The following is a 22770-nucleotide window of genomic DNA, read 5'->3' as shown; positions in this document are numbered from 1 at the left end:
GTAAAATAAATGTCGGTGTGAAAGTGAATGGTTGATGAAAATTTTTAATGGAGTCAAAATAGAAAAAAAATTTGAAAGACATTTTGCAAACCTGCTGTATCTCAGCCCAAGTCTCTTGATATTATGGCAAAAATATAACCCATATACAGCAGAGTGTAGACTGTTGAGCTCTTATTGCAGTGAAGTGAGTATTTATATGACTATTTAAACATTGTGGAATTTGTTAAAAGATCAAAGATAATAGCCTCTTGCAGTCAGGCCTCTGAATGTCTGTCTTTGCCGATAGGTAGAAATATCATGCGTGTATCTCGGCTGGTTTTGCTGCTGGGGCTGCTTCTATGTGTGGGGGCTCAGCTGTCCAACGCCCAGCACTGGTCCCATGGTTGGTACCCGGGGGGCAAGAGGGAACTGGACTCTTTCGGCACGTCAGAGGTCAGGACCAGTGTTTTGTGTGTGTGTGTGTGTGTGTGTGTGTGTGTGTGTGTGTGTGTGTGTGTGTGTGTGTGTGTGTGTGTGTGTGTGTGTGTGTGTGTGTGTGTGTGTGTGTGTGTGTGTGTGTGTGTGTGCGTGTGTGTGTGTGTATCTGTTTTAGCCAGTGTGCAGCATTTTCTCAATCATTGAGCACTTTCTGTCGAGAGTGGAGAAATTCTTTATTCTTTCTTTACTCAGATTTCAGAGGAGATTAAGCTGTGTGAGGCAGGGGAATGTAGCTACTTGAGACCCCAGAGGAGGAGCATTCTCAGAAACATTCTCGTAAGTAAACCAAGAGAAAAGAGGGTCTAGCATGTCCAATGCATGTCATGTCAAATGCTAATGTCCCACTTTAATCACGGGAGTTTATTAACCATAAACAGTAGTGAGCTCATTTACTGATTAACAGTTAATGCCTCGTCTAGCAAATAAAAATCCTTGTCAATATAATTTCTTCCGCTAGCACGACTGGTGTTAATATCAACACTATAACTCAGCTTTCTTATTAATATACAGAGAGTGCAGACACATTCTTGTAGAGAATGATGACATAATGCCCCACATACTGTATCTATACATTGGCCATAACAAACAAAAAAGCTGTAAAATAGATTTACCTTCCACGCCTGTCGTTGTGTCTTAACCTAAATAACTCTCTCCACAGTTGGATGCCTTAGCAAGAGAGCTCCAGAAGAGAAAGTGACAGCTTTCCACCCTACATTGCTTTTCTACCTAGTGACCCTCTTCACCAGTGTCCTTGTCTTGACCTGAAACAACTTTATGTTTATCCTATGATCTGGTCTATTTGTTATATGTGTCAGCAAATTATTTTTCCCGCATTACATGGATTTTCCCTGTGGCACACAAATGTTGAAATGATAATGTCCCATAATAAAGTATCTATTTTGATATTAACTTTTTTTCATTTTTGGTGTCCACAGCTGTCTATGGCATAAGGTGCGAACGGTAAATGTAGAGTAAAAATGGTAAAAGTGTTTTACATAATATGCAAAGCGGTGGCAAAAACTGGTGGGTTACGTCTAAATAATGCATGTACAATGCTAACAACTTTACATTTCCTAATTTCAATGTATTCGTGCAGATATATTTTATCATTTAATACTTGGACTTATATTAAAGTGGTAAGCTGAGGCTGTTTTGTTAAAAGTATTAAATAACCTATAGACATGTCATAGCAAGAACAGCACAGGAGTAAATAATACAATTCGTGATGGCTAAATTCCATTAAGTTGCTTCTGTTTCAGAGGTTACAGTTCAATATTAATTTTATTGTAAACAACTTAGCTACTATGACAAAACATAATGTCTGCAGTAAAAAGGGCCCAATGACACAAAAATGAAAGAAACTACTTTGAAAATTCTTTTTTTTTTTTTTTAATGTTGGTTTTTCATGGGGAAGCCAAAGTTCTATATAAAATGAAAGGGTTTTTAAAAAATCCGTCTTAAAAAATATACAGTACTTTTGACACTGTATTCACCTATTTGAAAATGAGGAACCTGTTCAGGAAAAGGTTTCCAGCACATGGAATCAAATGTTGCAAATACCTAGAGTGGCCCAGTAAGCTTAAAGGCTGAGTGCGATTCAGGAGAATTATCATTTTATTATATTAACATTATAACATTAAATGTTCCTGTTCTGAGGATTATCAAAGCAAACAAGGCAACGCCTTTAGTACTAGGACATCACTGCGCATGCACCAAACAGCTAGAGAAAAAGATGGACGACACAATTGTCTGTTCTCCGCAGCTTGCGGAATCAGACGCTCAAAATAACACTACTAGTACCCCTAACGCGGCTTCTGTCACAGATGCTGACAAAGTAATAAACACTAAAATAGATAGTACCCAGGTTGAAGGTGAGTTTTGTCTAGAATGTGAAAATTCAGCCGTATGGCGTCCTACCTACCGAGCCAACGTTAGCGCTTTAGCTAACTGGCTAGCCAGCTCAGCAGTCGAGTGAGCTAGCTCCTTAGCTAAATACGCCAATGTGAGCTGTCTAACGTTAGCTGAAACGTTGGGAGTTGCTCAGTGTGATATACCGGACCCTTTAAATCCTTAGACCAGCCTGATAGTGAAACCACACAAATTTAAGAGGCTGCTCGTCTGCAAAGGTCTGTAAGTGTTTGGCCAGTTGCTAATTATCTAGCAGTCACCCAACCCAGACGGCCTTTTGACCATTTAAACTAGCCACATACCGTCAGTTCAGGTTAGCTGGTTGGGCAGCTACACTGTTTGGTAGCAGAGGCCACCAAATAACTTACTATACCTTTGAGTAGATGACATTAACTGTACCCTCTCTCTGGCAATTCATGGTAACTTACTTAATACTTACTGAAGCAGTGAAAAGCAATGTGCTGCAATGCAGTGTATCAATACTGTAGCCAGTGGCAAAATTTACAGTCTAAAATGTAGTTGTGTTAAAAGATATAGTATTCTCCGGTTGGCTGTGAGTGTGAAGGCTCTCAGACCTCATCAGCTGAGTTGTCATACATCAGAATTGGCCATATGTACCGCACTTGGTGGCCTTGCTCAGCAGTAGAATAAAAATGCTTTCAAGATGAGAGTGTGAATAGGACATTTTCTCCTATTCAAGCATTGTACACATGCTTTGAGATACAGTACCTACAGTCTCTGTTCTCGTTTAACTTCTACTGTGATTATCATTTGGTAAGTACAATATTTGAAATGTACCAGCAGACATGGATATTTTGGGCAGAAATTATCCAACAGTGTATATTCTGTTATACTTTTGGCAGTCCCAAATTTATTTGAGCTGTAGATATTATTTTACTTACATACATAGAGAAATGCTGTATTTTAGTGTATAATTAATTCATTGCATTACATTGCAGAGGTTGGTAAGTTAAAATTCTGGTGGTCAGTATTGGGGCACATCTTGAATTTCAATGCCTTATTTTCTTAAACTCAGTTTCACACCTGGCAGGGCTTCAGCGGTCATTTTAAACACTGATTAATACAGCTATTATTTTGATAACTTGTTCAATGATTTATTCAGTGACAAGTGATTGTCATAAACATTAAATATTGAATTTACAGTTACAGTGTATGTATAGTAGAAAAGTGAGCACATCTTTGCAGTTGAGACACCGATTAACATATTTTTAAGAATAAATTTATATGATAAAGTAAAATACTTAAAATCAATATTTTTTTTGGTTGACTACCTAATTGATTAAGAGACTGATCATATCAGATGTAGTTACAAATCTCAGTCACCACCAGTCATAAGAACATAATTATGAGTTATGTCCTACGATTAGATCAATTCAGCAGACAATATCTAACCATACAGCAAACCAGGTAATTTTTAACTTATGTAGACTGTATGAATTATTGACAGTGATGGTGAAATTTATTGTCAGTAATAAATCAGTCCCTTTTTATTGATTTCATTTTATTAGTCTCTGAAAATGAAACTCACACTTCACAAACTGCTTCTTAACAAAAATAGTCACACTCATGAACAAATCTTTGCCCAAACTGTTGAGCTATTATGAATAGTACTCATCCAGTGTTAAAATTCCTCTGAGTCCTAAAAAATTATGTTTAAAATTCAAGGCAAATATCAGGGCAAAGTGGTTGACCCCTTTTTGTGTTTGAAGTTTGCATGAATGCAGAGGTGCAGTGAACAATAAACACGCATCAGGCATTGAACAATCAGAATAAATGCAGTCAAGCATGAAACCATGACTTTCTCACATGGTAGCAATATATGCTACAAGTGTTTAAGAGGTTAGTGTCTAATGAGAATAATTCAGGTAGTAATTTTTACAGCGGTTTAGGCATTTTATATAATCTGATGATGGAAGAACCTCCTAATTTACTGCTGTCCTAAAGATTCCTTTTGGTAAATAATACCTATAATTTTATACAATACAATACAATAACATCTTGCTTTAAATACGTTCTGAGGGGGTGGGTGCATCTTGAAGTAGTGTGAAATTAAGTAAACTTTAAAAATTAATACAAGAAACTACATTTTCCATTCTACGGGAAGTTGTTGTTACAGTATGTAATGCACAGAAAGGTTGTTTTTCTGGCTACTGTCTTGTGCTGTGCACAATTCCTGGCCTCCAAAAACAAACTGATTTTGAATTTTGCATGAGACATTTATCACACTCATACAACAAATTTTGTACAAATTAGTGTTTAATTTTAGGGCTTATAATTGTCCAGAAATAAAAACGTCTAAAGAGACCCTAAAGCAACAGTCAGATTGTTTTAAGTGTAGGTCTTAAACAAAGCTTTAATCATTTACTACCTAATAAAAGCTTGCATTATATAGAAGACTGTGAGAGTGACATCAGTTTGAAGTTTCAACTTTTTTCATGTGTGGTAAAAATATGAGTTGCTTTGGTCAGAAGTATCTCCCAAATGAATGTGATGGAATGATTTAGTAGCCCGTAGTTGGTTCATCATGCTTAAATAATCGTCTACTTTGTCCACTGACGCTTAATTGTAACAGTGACAGTATCCTCTGCCACACAGGTGACAAGAATGAAGAGGAGCTGCTAAAGGGTCTCCTCACTGACAACTACTGCCATGTGTGTGAGGCTGTGCTGCTGTTTGAATCTCAACGGCTGTCCCACTATGAGGTGTGTGCAGTGTCCCAAACACTGGTCACACAGTGGTACAGTTTTATTGACCTCACTAGGCCAGACGCTTTATAATAACAATTTCTCTTGTATCCTCCAACTGCAGGGAAAGAAACATGCTCAGAAACTCAAGCTGTACCTGCAGGCCCGAAAAGCGGAGAAGATGAAAAGAGAGACCACAGTACGCCAGGTTATCACTCATTTAGAGATTTTACTTTTTAACAATTTTATATTTAACATCAAATAATGAGTGTAACAGTAGAGTGAACTGAAACCACATTGCTGCAAGCATCCAACAGTAAGGAGTCTTAAGAGTCATGGGTATGGAGAGTGCCAGTACGCGCATTTTGAATTAAATGAAAGCAGACACAAGTAGCAGTGGAGATTACACAGTTCATTCAGAAAGTATTCACATCACGACATTGACATCATGGCCTGTTTTTTGCGCTGATATGCACTGTCAGCTGTGATACCTTATATAGACAGGTGTGTGCCTTTCCAAACCATGTCCAGTCAACCGAATTTACCACAGGTGGGCTCCAATCAAGGTGTAGAAACATCTCAAAGATGATCAAGAGAAATGAGAGGCACCTGAGCTAAATTTCAAGTGTTACAGCAAAGGGTCTAAATACTTATGTCAAGGTGATATATCAGTTTTTCCATTGTAATAAATTTTGCAAACATTTTTAAAATCCAGTCTACACTCAATGGGGTATTGAGTGTAGATTAATGAGGGCAACAATGAATTTAAATGATTTAAGCATAAGGCTGCAAGATCACAATATGTGAAAAAAGTGAATGGGTCTGAATAGTTTCTGAATGCACTGTATGCAAAGGGTTTAAAGTGGTAGAACTGGTCTCAGATATCTCTATTATTTACTACTTATTCATTTTGTTTACATTTCATGTCAGGAAGCATATATGTGTCTCCTGACCAGCAAGTCTTGTGCCTGTTTTTTGCAGCGGACCATACCCAATGATAAGGACCGTTTCTGTGAGCTGTGTAATATGGTGTTTAGTTCCCACTTGGTGGCAAAATCACACTATGAAGGCAAAGTCCATGCAAAAAATCTTCGTAAACAAGGTCTTCAGCCCCCAGGCAAGTGTAGGTTGTGTGATGGAAAAGTATTGTAGTGATTTGAATTTTAATATTTACAGATTGACGGTAAAGTCTGCTCATGTTTTGCCTAAGTTCAGAAGGTCAAATACAAATGAACTTAAATTGATCATTTCTCATTGTAGTCATAAACAGGTACACAATGGTGTGTACTTTACCAAGGCTTCCTCAGGATCCTGATAATGCCGACCAGAAATCAGCCCCAGAGGGTGGTATGGAGCATCTCATGGACACTGCAGCCTCCACAACTATTCCCAGCACAGAGGTTGATCTGAGGGACCCTAACAAGTACTGTGCTCTGTGTGCTGCTTCTTTCAACAATCCCCAAATGGCTTTGCAGCACTACAATGGACGCAAACATCAGAGGAACCAGGCCAGACAGGAGCTAATCAAAGAGCTGGGAGACGATGTCCAGCAAGGTAACACAGGGTCCTGCCTCTCAGCAAAGCAGGATAATACAAAGGGCATCAAACACTGGAGGTTAAATTAACATTTCATCTGTCGCACATTGTGATTTTGCATGTATTTTAAGATGCAATATTGACGTGAGGAAAAAATATTTCTTTTTTTTCTGTGTTAGACACACTATATGTAAGTTTCCTTTAATCTCTCTGCGATGTAAGGTGACAAATACAATAAGTAGAAGCTGGCAACAGTACGACAGCCCGAAACCAGCACATAAATGATCAAGAAAAAAAGAAAAGAAAAAAAGAACAGATTAGTGCATAGAAATGTGAAGCAAAAAACCCAGATGAATTTTCTTCCAAGCTCCCTAAAATAACACTAATATTTGAAATGGTAAATCCCCTCAGCCGGGAAGATTTCATTCCATCAGAGGTAGCCGGTAGGTGTTAGCTTTATGACAACAAACTGGTGTTGACAAAGCAGTTAGTCTAATGTTTTTTGTTTAATAATAATATACAGACAAATGACAAAGTGACAAATAAAAGGAAAAACCAACATAAAGTTTTATAGTAAGGTGTTGGGCTACCACATGCTGCCAGAACAGCTTCAGCGCTCCTTGGCATCGATTCTACAAGTCTCTGGAACTCTACTGGAGGGATGGAACGCCATTCTACCAAAATATATTCCCTCATTTGGGGTTTTGATGATGGTGGAGAACACTGTCTAACACGTCGGTTCAAAATCTCCCATAATTCAGATCTGGTGACTGCAAATGCCATAGCATATGATTCACATCATTTTCATACTCATCAAACCATCCAATGACCCCTTTTGCCCTATGGGAGGGAGTATTGTAATCCTGTTTCTTCACTCATTTTTCAGGTTTCAGGCTTTCACGCGTCTGCAGCAGAGTTTTAGTTAATAACGAACTGCTTGCAGTTGTTGCACAGAGTGTCAAGTCAATTTATTTAAAGAGCATCTATAAAAAATACAAATGTTGAACAAAGTGCTTAGAAATTAACCTTGGGCTTCATGTGAGTTTTATATTCACTTTTTTTTTTTTTTTTTTGAATTTACAATACAGTTCTGGGCTGTATAACATCTCTTCGTAGAGAAGACTTGGAGACCCCCAAATGCAAAAGTAACGTTAAATGAATATTATTTGGATATGAATTAGAAACTAACTAGAATTGAAGCAAGCACAGGAAACGGTGTATCTTGCTGGTTATAAGCCACTATTTGATCATTTATGTCATCTCTCCCACCTCACCTGCTCTCTGTTGTCTACAGCCAACTCCCTGATGTGTCAGATGTGTAGTGTGCAATTTAACTCTGTGGAGATGTACCAGGCACACATTCAGGGAAACAAGCACCAGATTAGGTAAGATAAAGACTTCTCTGACCAAAACACCATGTCCACTGTCATTGTGGCACAATTTGTACTCCCCTTAAAATTTAACCTCTGCCACTGCACTTCAACTTGCCATCCTAGAACTGTGGCAACATTAAAGCTCCATTAAGCGGTGTTTTGATACTAACACTAAATTAGATTAATATTATCTCTTAACCTGTATGTAGCTTTTAGCGGCTTTTAGCTTATGTTTTGGTTTTCAGCCAGGTTTTTGGTTGAGTCCCATGGCTGTCTTACATACACAGTTGAGGTGAGTAATGTGTGCAACCCACCCCAATTGGGCACAGATGCAGGACAACAGCAGCATGAGAAAGGAAACAAGTTAGTTTGCACACTGAATCATGCATGCTTCATGCAATGATGAACATTTGCCGGATGAAGACCATTATTTTTTTTTTCTCCAGTATTCAGTATGCAAACTACCTCTGCTTCTATCATACATACAACCTCACTGGATGGTCCTATTGCTTTCTGTCTGCTGGTTGTGGAGGTAGGGAAAGGTTTGACATGTTAAGTTAACCTTAGGCACGTGATAAGCTGATTGTATTATGAAACTTCATTTCTGTAAATTTGTTTTTTCTGCTCTCTAGTGGTCAAAAAACCCTTAGTGGAGCTTTAGTGTTGACATCAACATTTATTACCCAATTGAATAGCAACTTAATTCCTGTTCACATGCTCTTGACCAGGGAGAAGAAGGTCATTGACCTGTGCAAATCCCAACAAAAAGTCTACAGCACATTTGCAGATGAACTGGCAGATTACATTCAGGTTCAGAAAGCTCGTGGAATTAACCCCAAGACCAGTCAAGTCCCCCCCCAGGGTGACACACAAAAGGAGGATGAGGAAGATGAAGAGGAAGTACAGGAAGTATTAAATAAGGGGCATATCACAGAACTGAACAAACCTATGCCCAACCTTACTCCCACCGCTGACCCTCCTCATCATTCCCGCCCTGGTTGTTATTACCCAGCTCAAGGGTGGCATCCTCCTTATCTGGGCCGTCCCTGGCCTCCTCATGGCTGGGACTACAACTGCCCTCCTCCAGTCCTCCAAGGCTCAGGCTCTCCACAGTTCACCAGTCGGCCCATAAAGAGGGTGAGGCGCAGAAAGCAGTCAAGTTCCTCCTCGTATACTGCCTCATCATCTTACTCCTCCTCATATTCCTCTTCCTATAGCAGTAGCACAAGTGACAGTGATGACAGTGAATACAAGCGAAGAGAAAGGAGGAGGATTAGGAGACCCAGGAAGGAGCGTGGCAGAAGGACAAGAGATGAAGACCCGGACATGGAGGAGAGGAGGAAAAAACGGCACAGGAAGGAAAGAGATAATGACTCAGACGAAAGAAAAGGAGAGGAATCTGGAGAGTCAGAGCAAGAAAGAGGGAGAAAAAAGCAAAAGAAACATGGCAAGCAGAGACGAAAAGAAAAAAAATCCCGGAGTGAGGACCTCGAGGAGGAAGGGGGGGAAAGGGTGATGGACAATTTAAAGTCAGAGGACATGATGGATCATAGAAAATATACTGAAGTGCATATTCAGGCTGAAATTAATGTTGAGCAGGGGGAGGGTGGCCAGGACGAGACAACAAAACCCAAATACAGGAAAGATAAGAAGAAAATGAAAGAGAAAGTAGACACTAGGACGGAAGAGGAGAAGCTGTGGGATGACTCCATTCTGGGCTGTTAAACTGAGCAAGAGCAGCTCAGCTCTGTCTTCTGAACTGCTGACATTTAGGCAACACATGAAGTTATCATGATCATGACTTTGAAAATTTAAAACTGTATATTAAAATTATTAAAATAATTTTGATAGCAGTTAAAAAAGCAATTTTCACCATCTGCACCGATGGCCCAAAAAGTGTTGTTCTCCCTAGGTGTGCTAGCTGGCTAGCCATGCTTATTCAATTTGTGTTTGTAAAGAATGAATGTTATTCTTATTTGAGTTTGTTTGGAGGGGTTACTCACACATATCCACAGCTATAATAGCTTTATTTTTCACTATGACACTTAATAATATCTTTGATTAAATTCATGTGCACAGTCAGCCACAGTTGTTGGCTGTCATATTTAAGATCTCATATTTTCTTGCTTATCATTTAGAGTGATCAAAAAGTCCTCTTGAACTCTTAGCGCATCAGTTACTTAAATTACGTTTGATTGTGTATCTGTGCTCCTGGCAAGGATGTATTAGTTTGTGATCCCTCTAGCAGCCTGTGGTTGGCACTGTTGAGCTTCATGCAGAGCACCAGTAAAGCAAATAAAAGCCCACAGATGTTGGAAGCTTAGTCATTTCATTTCTTTTGAAGCTCTCTCTGCTTTCACTCAGAGGCACATAGGCTGAAAGAAGGCTGTTGGAGCGGTAGAGAGGTTCAGCATATTTTAATTATTATGGTAATAATAAAATTGCAACAAATTCAAAATGCCCTTTGAGCACACTGCAGCACCGCATAACTATTAAAAAAACAGGAGAGACATTGCCCTAGTCTGCAGCGCATTGTCTGTGTGTGCATGTGCTATGGATATATTTGCACATCAAAACAGCACAGAAAGTGTTTGGGGTCATACAGGTGCAAAACTTAAAACGAGGACAGCTCTTTACAAGCTTCAAAATTCATCTTCAGATGTTGTCTTTGATGAACTGAACAAAGGCAGTTTATGATATCTAAAGGAGACTGAAAAGAGGCAAAGTAAAGTTTTTGCAATTAATTCAAATTTCCTGTTGTCCTCTTGAGTCATAAGGATCCTAGGTCCTTAAGAGTGTAAAATAGTAAAGCACAGTCTAAATACCTAGGCTGGCTGAGCATCTGTTCGATCTTTTTGGCACAATAACAACACTTTTGTTCTCCTTACACAACTGTTTTTGACTTCGATTTTTTTTTTCTTGATATTAACTGGGTGGTTTGTGGACAACGTTGCAAAACTTTATCAGTAGGTGCTACACAGATTTCTAGCTCAGGCAGCTTTATGGATTATGGCAGTGGGCTAGTTTGATTTTGTTTAAGACTAGATATCCAGAAGAAAGGTTATAGGTTTGCAGGCAATATGGACTCAGACTGAGGTGGTGGTCTAATATTTTCAAACTACTCTTGATGCAGGTGCAATAAAAAGCTGTTAAAACATGCTCAAACAGGCCATTTCTTTCTACATTACATATGTGTTTAAGAAGTTTTCAAGTACACTATAAGGATTATCTTTGAAGTTTGTTCATTTCTGTATGTCAGATATTTGATTGTGTTATCCTTGGAGCAGAATGCTGCAGAGTATGTGGCTTGTTGGAATAACAGTACAGTGTATCACAGGATTCAAGCCAAAGTAGAGTTGTGAATCAAAAACATGCATCAAATAGCTTGCTAGTATCTTTGAAAGTGAAATAATTGTTGAAAAGACTCAGATGTCAGCTTGAATACCGCTCAAAGTATCTGTGTTGATAGCAAATGAAAAATGTGAATGACGGAAGTGAAAGCAATTGATGTAAGATGAAAAGCTGCGGAAATAAGGTCACGATTTAAAGTATAGTATTGTTTATAGCACTGCTGATAAGAACCATACACCTATATATGTGACACCTACAGTTATGGGGACATGAACTAAAATAATTGGCTGATGACAGAAGAAGAGAAATGAAGTGACAGGCAAACAGCAACTCGGCATGGCAACCTTCGACTTAAAGTGTCGGAGCATAGAGATCAACAAAGGCTTTATAGCTCAGCAATGTGTAAAGAGCAGCTCTGAAGCCCCCTGAGATCTCCTGTTTTCAAAGAATCCTGCGGTGTCGCTCCCAGTCTCGCTCGAATCTTCGACCCCCGTAGAGCTATAGGGTGCCCACATCCTTTCATTTTAAGAGCCCCATCGGGCCGTTCTACGCCCTAACCTTTCACACACACACAAAATAATCTACAGACACCACTTAGATGATTTAAGCAGTCTTCAGTTTTATCAAGGAAATATGATTTCCTTGAGTTCCAGTTTTTGAAACGTGTATAGATTGGCTGTTTTTCACTGTTTTATAATCACCATAAATTAAGTACCGGTGCTGGACTGATATTTGGAAAAACACAATTTGAATAAGATACCTTAGGCTCTTGGAAATTGAAAAGGCAATTTTTACACTATTTTCAGTTTAGTCTATAAATTTTCATTTTATAGACTAAATGATTCATCAATTAGTAGATAAATCAATTAATAATGAAAAAATGTGGTGGATGCAGCCCTAACTGACTTATTACAAAGTACATTACAAACTGAACCTCTACTGTCGTCCTTGCGTGTGACTTATCTGTGTGTGCCAGATGACATTGAACTTACCAACCAGACTGTTGCCCCGGCATTCTCACTTTTTCAAAGTTTTGGCTGGGGGTCTTCAATTGATTTGTGCAGAAAGGATCTTCCTTGTTACTAGGACATTTAGAAAGTAAATATCTCCAATTGATTTTTTTTAATGATTTTTTTTTTTTTAAATAATTTGAGTTTGATTTAAACAGCCAACAATTTACCATTCGTGACAAGAAAGAAACAAGTTGAGAACAATTCATTGTCAAAGGACGAAATTCAGAGGGCAGTTTCTTTAAAATACAAATTGAACTTAAAACGTCTGACTAAATATCAAAACATATTCGGTTTGTTAACTGAGAAATATATATACAACCGGTTGACATAATTGAGAATGAATGATTTCAAACTGTTTTAGTGAATGTTTCCTGATTCAGTTGAATCAAATTTACATTTTCACAGCAGATAGGTGAGACTATTCAGAATTTATGTGGTTTGTTTTGCAAAATAGCACTGAGTTTTGAGTTGCTGCTTCTTAATCTGTGTCTTGATACACTTTACATCCCGCAGTCAATATGCAGCATTGTGGAACAGGGTTTTTATCACTGACCCTTCGTTTCCAGTCAGCACCTTAAGTTTGGGCTCCGTACATTTGTATTCCCTTGCCCCACACTCTGGCGTGTGGCATGAGGCCGCGTATGTAGGACTCCGCCGAGCTCTAGGTCACGCACCTGCGCGGAGACCACAGCACTGCAAACTGCTGCTCTGTGAATATACGTTCTTTTCATTGCTTGGTATGTGATATCATGTCAGCCCTGATCATCACCGCATGTTTTCAGCTGTTTGTCGTGATCCGCCTGATATATGAGACTTTATGCCTTGTATGTTGAACTGCATGTTTTTCCTTTATCAACCAGCATCTCTGAGGTGGTAACAATTGTGACTTGGGTCACAAGTAACAGTTGGGTACATACAGTCCTTTTTAAATGAACAGAGCTGGGAATGTCAGGATCATCTGCTTAGCATTATTTTTATGGTGGTATCCTTTTTTCCAGCTGTCTGCTATGTTTTATGCACATTTCAATGGTAGTGGCTTTTTCAGCAGTGTGTGAGAGTTTATACATATATGTGTGTGTTTGTGTGTGTGTGGTATGTTGAAGTCCCTTGACTGGTATACAGTGTGTGTGTGTGTGTGTCACACTGGGGTGTTACCTTGACAACTCAGGGCCATGTCGGCTCAGTACCTCCCATCCTCTCTGACAGATAGATAGCAGGAAAAGAAAGTATCAGCACCTTCCATCAGCTACCCCTCAAGACAGACACACGCTCACACGCTGGCGACCAGACAAAATGATCCCGCTGCCGCTGGCATGGACACTGTTGACCGTATCGTTGTGGACAGTAGGTAAGGCCACTAAGTTTCTCTTTTTGTCGTTTCGTGAGCCCGCCAGCATTCTCAACATCATAACTCAGTCAGGGGACTGTAGCCGGAGATGTGGTGGTGTTTACTCAAACTGAGGTTGACCTGATGTTTAACGTAAATTATGTCTGAAACATTCCCATCCATAGTTTGTGCTAAAATGTGTTAATGTTTTTAAGGGTTCAAACAGACCAAGTACAACACAGTAGTCTTTCGTTCAATTGTTAATACTGTAATAAGTCAGTAGTTATTACATAAATGTAATATGTACAGTCAGGATCAAAGGTACAGCCATGACCCTGTTTGAGCTCTGCGGTAGGTCTATATCATTGTCAACTTTATATTTACATTTCTTTAATGTTATAGCTCTATCGAGACATTGAAATGAATCGTACTTTATAGTGCAACTCACTCGATAAAGACTACTATCAGTTTGTTGCATTCTCGAACGCCACACAACTCGTAAATTTCATATATGCTGGCAAGAATGACAGGATCATCCAGACTGAAGTACCAATGAGCCTTAACATTTCACACCCAGGCAGCCTTTGAGTTGCCGCTTACCTTTAGATATTTCATAAGAGTAGTGAATGCTACAGGTATATGCCTACATACCTGGCTTGAAAACACACAAACTAGGCATTGGAACTGATTTTAAAATGAGATGAGAGAGTTCTCAAAATGAAGACATTGCTTAAACATTGCACAAACGCTAAGTCAGTCTCCCCATATAACAATTTCAAAATGTCACCTTCACTGTTTAAAATATATACAAGAGGTTTCTTTACAGTTTGGCTTCATTTCGATCCTTGTGACACTTTTGGTGATAGTTCTTGTGTTTCCATATTGCCAGTTGAAGCATGACCCCTTGTATGTGCTTTTACTTTACAATTAAAATACACGATTTTTGCAAGTTTGGTTGTTTGGGCTTCACTTTGTTGTAGTGTTTTAGAGCCTCAGCTGTCAGTGATATATGACCGTAAACTCCCATTTAGGACTGTGAGAGTTCAGCAAGCGTGTGACTTTTGAAATTCTCACACGTCCCTCTATTTCTACTCCTAGGTTCAAGCCAGATCCTGCTACAAGAACCCGTCAAAGTTCTTTATCCTAAGATCTCCAGTCAAGAGACTATTGAGTGTGACTGCGTTAACCCCTCCTGTGAATCTGTCTTCTGGTTCCACACTAATCCCGGCCATGACAAAGTACAATTCCTAGGCAAACACAACAACGCTGACCGTGTTACCTATGGGGCTGGTGTTTCAGAGACAAAGTTTAAATTCAGAAAGAGCGGCAGTATGTCCTTTGAGCTATCCATCCAGGGTGTGAAAGAGGAGGACACAGGGATTTATTCCTGTGTCCTAAAGGGCAAGAGCAATACAGACACGTGGAAGCCGGGGATTCTTCTTCGGCCAGGAGGTTTGTGTGCTTAAATCTCAAGTACTTTATTTACAGCAGTTAAATATCAAGTGTTTAATATCAAGCAGCTGTGAGAGTCTCAATACGTCTGTCTGAATTCAGGTAGCAAGTGGAGGAGTCAGTGATTTAAGTGGCTAAATGCAAATTTGAAACAAACCTCTGCATTTAAATCTGGTTCAGTATGACGTTTAACACAATATATTTAAATTTATCGTGACTTCAAAAAACTATTTGCCACTACGTACCACGTAACTGCGGCGTACTCAGCTTGAGCTTGTCAAGGAAGCTTTGTCTCATGTCCTTCTCATGTTTGCTGCAGTATAACTCGCCACGGTCGACTATCCTTTTAAAAGAGTCTCATGATGTTCTTACAAATCAAAAAATTTAATAGTTTAAAATGTGACTGTTATCTCACTGGACTCTATGTTTTGTATGTATGTATCCTTTTTTTCTTCTGAGTTATTAGTTCCGACCAAAATCTATGCTATCCAGCTTGTAATAGTTTGTCTTGCTTCCCTGGGTGGTGCGGCCTAATACAAACACCTAGAGTTAGTGGACAGTCCAAACCTCAGTAGCACTAATAACAGTGAGAAATCAGTAGTAAAAGGTTTCTTGATCAAATGGATAAAATGAAAATGACTTATTTACAAAAGGTAGGTGTATCGTAGTTATCTAGATATGTACGTAGAGTTCTTTCATCAGTGAATGTCTTTGAGTTGAAAGGGAGAAAATAGTGAAGAAAACTGTCAACTGGCCTGATAGCACTGTACTGGAGAGTCACACGGAGACAAACAACATACTTGATGTATGTTTTGTAGAGAGAAGTGTCGTGGATGAGATCCTGGTCAGAATCTTTTTTTTTGGTAAATTAACACTGAAAAAAAGGGACTGGTTGAAAATTGCTGGGTCCCCTTTAATCTCTCCTCCTTTTCAGTTTTGCTAGAATGCAAATGTTTAGTCATCACTTGTCTTTATGGTTGTTTGGTCTTAATCTGACAGTGACCCCTCCAACATCACCTCCTAAGACTAAACCCAAACCACCGGTCAAGTCAATCTGCCGCTGCCCTAAGAAGACTCCCTCACAGAGTAAGTTCCTTAGGATTTTTCAGTAAAGGAGAAAGAGCACAATGCAATTGCATGCACTTGTTTGTGGCAGTGCATCATTTGTATGATGCTCTGCTGCCTACAAATTTTGACTTTCTATGTGTCTTATGATGTATAAGCACGTAGAGAAATTACGGGTACAAATCTTGCGTACTGTACCAGAAGACGTAACTATCAAATGCCTGATTATGTCACGTGGCTACAGTGCAATAAGCCATAATCGGTTTAAAGAAAACCGTATGCTGTTTATATTGTGTGTTTGCTCTAGATGGCTGCGGCTCCCTGGTTCTGTGGCCGTTGGTTGGACTTACTGCGGTCCTGGCTCTAGCTCTCATCTGCACACTGTACTATTTCAGCCGTGAGTTGTCCTTACAGTCTGTTGTGCTAAACAATGTGGAGTCAGATAGGGAAAAGCAACCCTGTTTTTGCAGGTATTCATGCCAAGCGATGCAGCAAATTATGCTGTATCGCTTGGTTTTCAAACTATTCGGCCAGCGTTGAAATGTAAGTGTTTGAGTTAAAAAATATATATATTTGTCTGTACCACTGAGTGTTTTGTTTGAACACATTCTCGCTTACAGGGCTTCCCAAAAAATGTCGGCACCACTTTGCTAAGTAAGTAGAATACTACAGGTTTATATTTGCTGTATAATAACACACAAAAAAAATTGATTATATAAATCCCTTGTTTAATTTTGCTTCTGCAACCATATGTACTGTAATTGACTTAAATTTCACTTTGTTTTGTTTCTCTCGATTAAGGAAGAGACAGACACCCTAAAGCACAGCATCCACAGTTTCTATGCGACTCAAAGTATGTACCTTGTGTGTGTAATTTTATGTATCTATATATAAAACCTTTCTTGTATGTGTGATATTTGTCACGATGCAAAGCGTGACAGTATGAAAATCATAGGTTGTTAATGCTGTATGATTATTAAAGATCTTTCATATACGCTAACACTTACTTCTGTGATTGCAGTGGTTGAAGGGCTTCACTTTAGCCAACGTCCAGTGGAGCATGAAGGTCATGATTCACCCAGAAGATCTACTCTGACAACACGTCTTGTATAGTTACAGTGAAATGTTCGCTCAGCCAGAGGAGTTTTATAACTTCAACAGCAGGGGCCATGTAACATATTACGATGTATTGACTTGTTTTGGTTCCATGTTTTAAGAGGCAGAGCTCCACCGAGTTTTACTTTAACCTGTGTTATGTAACTTTTCATCTAGTAAATATAATGTAATAAATAGTGTGATACAAAAGTGTTGTGTGCTTTTTACTCTCCACTCTTTATTTGTGTTTTTGTCTTTCACCTCATTTTTGAGTGTTGATGTTCACACACCCATCTTGGAGAAAACAGCATCTTAAGTTGATTTTTCTGTCAGCATAAATCTGTTAAATCAATAAAATGGTATATTTCTGGTCGTTTACAGTGGTGGCTCACTTCTTTTTATAGATGAGAAAAGTTATTGTTTTATCTGTTTTGTCTATTCAATGCATCTGGAAACAGTTTTTTTTTCTTTTTTTTCTTTTTTACAACAATTCACTGCCTCCTATACATGCAGATAAGAGCCAAAAGGCAGCGCTACCCTCAGATTAATTACGTTATGGGGTTTAGTGCCTGGCTGAAGGGCACACAGGTATGGCTCAGAGGTTAAATGCTGTGTGTGCCTCCAATGACAGTAATGACTTGCACATATATAACGAAGTCCTACGTTTCACAATGTTTGTGGTGTTGCGTCGTACATCTAACCGAGTTCTGTGCATGTGCATGGAAGAAAAAGAGAGGTCTGGGAGTGGGTGTTGTACTTCCATTGTCAATATTGTGTTTGGCGGATGTTGAGTAGGTGAGTGACAGGGTTTGGTTTCTTCCTTTACTTTTGATGTGTAAACCTGCATCACATTCAGTTTCTGTTGAACTGCCTCCAGTATGTGGCAACAAGCTTTATTGTTACAATGTTTAATTAAAAAAAAAACTTTACAGCAAAGTGTGTATCTCTTGTTGTCTGTCTGTCTCTCTCTCTCTCTCTCCCTGTCGTTCTCTCTCACACGCACAAGCAACACACACACACACACACACACACCTGTGCGATTGAGGTGTAAAGAAACAACTGAGCCAATGGTTTTTCGGGTCTCAGGGAGTTTGCTGTGTGCTGGGGAAAGAGGAGAGACAACATCGTCTTCACTGAGATGCTATCACTTCGCTCACCTTGAGCTCTTCATCTAGTCTGAAACAAAGAGACCGCAAAAATACCACAGACCGAACCACAAGCACTGACAGGGGTGGAGAGAGAAAGACAGAAAGAGCGTTACAGTTCTGACATAAGAATAACGTGAAAGAAAACTGCAGTGCATTTTAGTGGCTGTAATACGATATGATACAATTCTATCACCAGATGCATTTAATTGCAGTCTACATCTTTATTAACAATGCAAACGTGCGTGTGTGTGTGTCTGTCTGTGTTTGTGTGTAGGTGGAGCAGGGGTGTTTATTTAATAATTCATCAACCAAATTACTATTATGGTAAACTATAACGACAGTGAGGGAACATGCTTGATGAATTCCTGTAATTACAGGTAACAGTGGTTACGTTAAATCAAATAAATCAAACAGGCTGTATCCGTGTCTTCGACATTTAATACTGTTGCCTCTGTGCTGTACCAAGATTACATTCAGTTGCCAGTTCAGTAAGAACAGTTACACTGAATTGGTGGTCAAAATTATTCAAACGCCTCGCAGTGTAACACTATGCAGTTCACCATCACCACAAAAAGCTGAAGAAGTTGAATCGACACCTCTCTAGAATATCACAACCTTTATAAAGGTAGGATTTAATGCAGGACTATGTTATGTATTAGACCGCTTTAGTTTTAGCTACGTGTACATAATACACTGGTAACTGCATGTACGGTATATTATTATCATTCTTTGTAGACGCTTCAGGAAATGATTTACTGAAATTTATCAGTTCCAGGAAACATGAATGAGCGCTGATGGCAGCAGTAGATTTGATGCAGAGGATTTATTTCTCCTGTTTTCTGATGACAAGTTCAAACAAAAGACACTGTAAAAATGAAATACATGTGAAGAGGATAAACTATACACTATAATTTGTAAACCATTTGTGTGTAATGTATCCTGCACCTTCTTTTGATAATTACGTATAACAAACTGCTGTGCGTAATTTTTTACTGTCACGACCTACTGTATGTTAAGTATAATGTATAGTCAAATTCAATTATCAGTTAAAATCACAAAGATTTAGAGAGAATATATATAGTTGAATATATATATATAGTTATCTTAGTGTTTGAAAGTTAAAAAATGCAATTAATACACCCTACAATAGTCAGTTTGTTATTAAAATTAGCCATAAATTGTACAGTTTCTCATAATGAATCTTGTAACTTGTGTCTCAGTTTCAACTGAATAGAGTCAAACAAAAAAAGATGTGTGGCAGATGTTGAAACCAAAGCGTAACTGGATGTAACTACATTGTGCTGTAAGCATTTGTAATTTCTACTCCTGCTATATATTACATATTCCTCACAAAAAAGACACTTGCTACCTCCGCCAAAGAGGTTCTCTTTACACCTGTGTCTATTTGTTGGTAGGTTTTGTTTGTTTGTCGGTTTATTTGTTTGTCCGCAGGATTATGCAAAAAGTAATGAACCAGTTTGCGCCGAGTTTGGCTGAGGGAACCCGTTAAATGTCTTTATTTTAATTCACATGTAGACATATGTTGGACAAAAACACCAACTTCGACTTTCTCTGCATGAGATGGTATATACGTGTTCATGAGTATGAATAATACATACTAAAAAACACAGAGCATGTAGTGTATCACTGTTGATATAATACAACGATTTTACATCTCAAGCCATGACATTTAAATTGTGCAACAGGAATACACAGCACCGTAAAAGTAAGACAGTCATAAATGTAAAGCGCTGAAGTGGTGTCATACAAATACCATGCGGACGACACACTGCAATATGTCAGCTCATGCTTTGCAGGATCCACAGACTTAAGCTATATTCACAGGACACTGTAAGAGTTGTATATTTCTAAAAGTCGAATTTGTCACACACGATCCAATTCAACAATTAAAAACGGAACAAGAGAGAGTAGCCAACACACTTATATAAAAACCTACATATTCACATATGATGGAACAGTGAACTTTTTGAAAATATATCCACTTTGTTCAACTTTTCCTTGTCACATTTTGTACATAAAATATAAAATTCCCCATTTGTCAAAATGATGTCAGCCTTCCTAGCAAAAGCCGACATATAAAATCCCAACAGGACTGAATGATGAACGAGCTTGTAAGTGCATACAGGCGTCTACTATTCCTCCATTTCGGAGCTCTAGATTTCTACTTACGCCTCTTGTTGCTCTTGGTTTCCTTTTCACAACTTCATATCCCACAATGCCTGAAATTTGCCAGTGCAGCCACACAGCAGTGTTGAGTGAACCTAACTGTTGAAGGACTGTTGAAGAAGCATTTACTTGGATTGGGGGCGCTGCTATTTTCAGAACGTAAGGACGTCTTTTCTGACTGCATTTGAATGTCAAGCTATGTGATGCCACTGCACAGTGTACTTTCTCAGTGGCTTTACCTGGTGACCCACTGCATGCACACACACACTTTCATACATATTTACGTTTCAGGTTGGATACCCCCTGTGTGACTAAGATAGGGAAGCCCATGCAGGTGTGTTTCTGAGTGACTCAACCCTGAAATAAAAGTATGGAAAGCTGAAGTGGGCCAACTGAGAGCTTGTTGACTGGGTCTTCCCTCTAAGAGATAGCATCAACAGAATCCCCTGCTTACTGAAAATGACGCAAAACCTGAAACCAACATGGTTTCCATCATGGTTTCATTTGCAATAAATGTCAAAGGAATTTATGAAAAACAAAAATCGACGTTGAGTTAATAATAAGCATCAGCATTTTGAGGAAATAATGTAATAGGGTAAACATAATCTGCTACAGCACAGGTTTATGAGACACAATATTGTCTCTCCCTCTCTGTCATTGAATTCTCTCTCTCTCTTTTTGATTCGCTCTTTTACTTTCTCCACCCACCAATGGAACAGATAAATGGTAAACAATAGAGCCAAATGTCAGCAGTTGTTGCCCATTACCAAATTGGTGAGTTTACTTTCCGTTGCTGAGCAGGAAATAGGACGGCCCCTGATTTGTGCCATAGCTGCTGTAGCTCACCCCAGTTGATCTGAGGGGAGTTTCACTTCCCTTCAACTGTTAGACCAGCTTTCACATGGTTGTCACGGGTGATATCATGCTCAATCGCTGCTATGTTCTTCAAGTTGTATCCCTTTGCTGTTAGTGGAAAATTCTGTTTTACAACCTCGGTCGGAATATATATATATTGGTTGGATTAACATTCTTACTTAACAATTCAACGCAGCTTGACTACACAGAGCATCACGACACAAGCCCCCCGGACAGGTTTAAACGGCCCAGTTATCTGAGGCCCGTTTTGTAATCGATTCATTTGGAATCAAAAACAAAGGCTCGTGCACAAACGGACTGCGCATGCGACCGCTGCAGGTTAAAGCTGAACCAGGTAGTAAGAGCTCTCCAAAGGCCACACCCCAATCAGTGATGTCACAGCAGGTGCCCTACCTTTGGCAGCTGAAAAGAAAAACCCCCAATGCAACAGACTCTAAAGTTTCAGCCCAGTTTTGTGACTTACAATTCAGTGACTTTAGTTTATACAATGCAAGAGCGATAAATCCTGCTTTTGCTGCCATCTAGCGGTAAACATTTTTCACCTTGCTGCCTTATAACACAGTATTACATTGGGCATTGTTGGTTAGCCATGCTACATAGATGAAACTTGTTATATTTAGCATGCCATTGCCATACTTTAAATCATTTGAGGTGATGCTACAATTTGACAGGTTTATTTCAGTGAAGTCTATCAGAGTGATATAATCACGATAACAGCAGTCTAAATATTCTTAAAACACAGTCTGCAAAGGCAAAAGCTTTGAGCACTGTCACAAACTGTCCCAGAGTTAGTGACAAAAAGTCACACAAAGATGAAATGCATAATGAACTTATAGTAAAATATAATTATATATAATATATTACATATATATATATATACAGTGCAATTCAGAAAGTATTCATGCCCCATCACTTTTTTCACACTTTTTAATGTTGCAGTCTTCTGCTAAAATAGTTTACATTCATTTCTTCCCTCCTCAATCTACACTCAGTGCCCCATTATCACAAAGCAAAAACAGAATTTTAGACATTTTTGCAAATTTATTAAAAAGGAAAAACTGAAGTATCACCTTGACACAAGTATTAAGACCCTTTTGTCATGACACTTGAAATTTAGCATCTTTGAGATGTTTCTACACCTTGATTAGTTTCCACATGTGGTAAATTTAATTGATTGGACATGGTTTGGAAAGGCACACACCTCTCTATATAAGGTCTCACTGTCCACATAAGGTCTCACAGCTGACAATGCATATC

General features: G+C 38.9%; 2 protein-coding genes across 5 annotated transcripts; both read left to right on the top strand.

The window, feature by feature from the left end:
• The first annotated feature begins 297 nt into the window (after positions 1 to 297).
• gnrh2 (gonadotropin-releasing hormone 2) lies at positions 298 to 1174 on the top strand. The gene is made up of 3 exons (XM_040159121.1): positions 298 to 432; positions 670 to 753; positions 1136 to 1174. The coding sequence occupies exons 1-3, from the start codon at positions 298 to 300 to the stop codon at positions 1172 to 1174; spliced, it is 258 nt and encodes an 85-aa protein (XP_040015055.1).
• A 1018-nt stretch (positions 1175 to 2192) lies between these two features.
• On the top strand, positions 2193 to 17493 carry zmat1 (zinc finger matrin-type 1). Of its 4 annotated transcripts, XM_040159114.1 has the most exons (12): positions 2193 to 2348; positions 5002 to 5108; positions 5215 to 5298; positions 6072 to 6207; positions 6351 to 6644; positions 13574 to 13711; positions 14789 to 15142; positions 16142 to 16228; positions 16515 to 16604; positions 16828 to 16861; positions 17009 to 17060; positions 17229 to 17493. In XM_040159114.1, the coding sequence occupies exons 1-11, from the start codon at positions 2210 to 2212 to the stop codon at positions 17025 to 17027; spliced, it is 1482 nt and encodes a 493-aa protein (XP_040015048.1). In that variant the 5' UTR covers positions 2193 to 2209; the 3' UTR covers positions 17028 to 17060; positions 17229 to 17493. The 4 variants fall into 4 exon arrangements, with proteins under 4 accessions (XP_040015048.1, XP_040015047.1, XP_040015046.1 ...); XM_040159113.1 differs by lacking the exons at positions 13574 to 13711; positions 14789 to 15142; positions 16142 to 16228; ... (2 more) ...; positions 17009 to 17060; positions 17229 to 17493 and adding exons at positions 7921 to 8011; positions 8728 to 11956 and having other exon boundaries at positions 5215 to 5289; XM_040159112.1 differs by lacking the exons at positions 13574 to 13711; positions 14789 to 15142; positions 16142 to 16228; ... (2 more) ...; positions 17009 to 17060; positions 17229 to 17493 and adding exons at positions 7921 to 8011; positions 8728 to 11956.
• Positions 17494 to 22770: the final 5277 nt, after the last annotated feature.

This window comes from Xiphias gladius, chromosome 21 (genome assembly GCF_016859285.1).
Source record: "Xiphias gladius isolate SHS-SW01 ecotype Sanya breed wild chromosome 21, ASM1685928v1, whole genome shotgun sequence".
Lineage (NCBI taxonomy): Eukaryota > Metazoa > Chordata > Actinopteri > Istiophoriformes > Xiphiidae > Xiphias > Xiphias gladius.
Note: the sequence above shows the minus strand (reverse complement) of the source record. Positions and strands in the feature narration are given on the sequence as shown.

Bases quoted from the DNA above. Each gene is read 5' to 3' on its own strand.
- gnrh2 (XM_040159121.1), top strand. From the start codon at position 298: ATGCGTGTATCTCGGCTGGTTTTGCTGCTGGGGCTGCTTCTATGTGTG. The intron at 433-669 runs GTCAGGACCAGT...TTCTTTACTCAG, and splicing joins ACTCTTTCGGCACGTCAGAG to ATTTCAGAGGAGATTAAGCT. The intron at 754-1,135 runs GTAAGTAAACCA...CTCTCTCCACAG, and splicing joins GCATTCTCAGAAACATTCTC to TTGGATGCCTTAGCAAGAGA.
- zmat1 (XM_040159112.1), top strand. From the start codon at position 2,210: ATGGACGACACAATTGTCTGTTCTCCGCAGCTTGCGGAATCAGACGCT. The intron at 5,299-6,071 runs GTTATCACTCAT...TGTTTTTTGCAG, and splicing joins GAGAGACCACAGTACGCCAG to CGGACCATACCCAATGATAA. The intron at 6,208-6,350 runs GCAAGTGTAGGT...TTCTCATTGTAG, and splicing joins ACAAGGTCTTCAGCCCCCAG to TCATAAACAGGTACACAATG.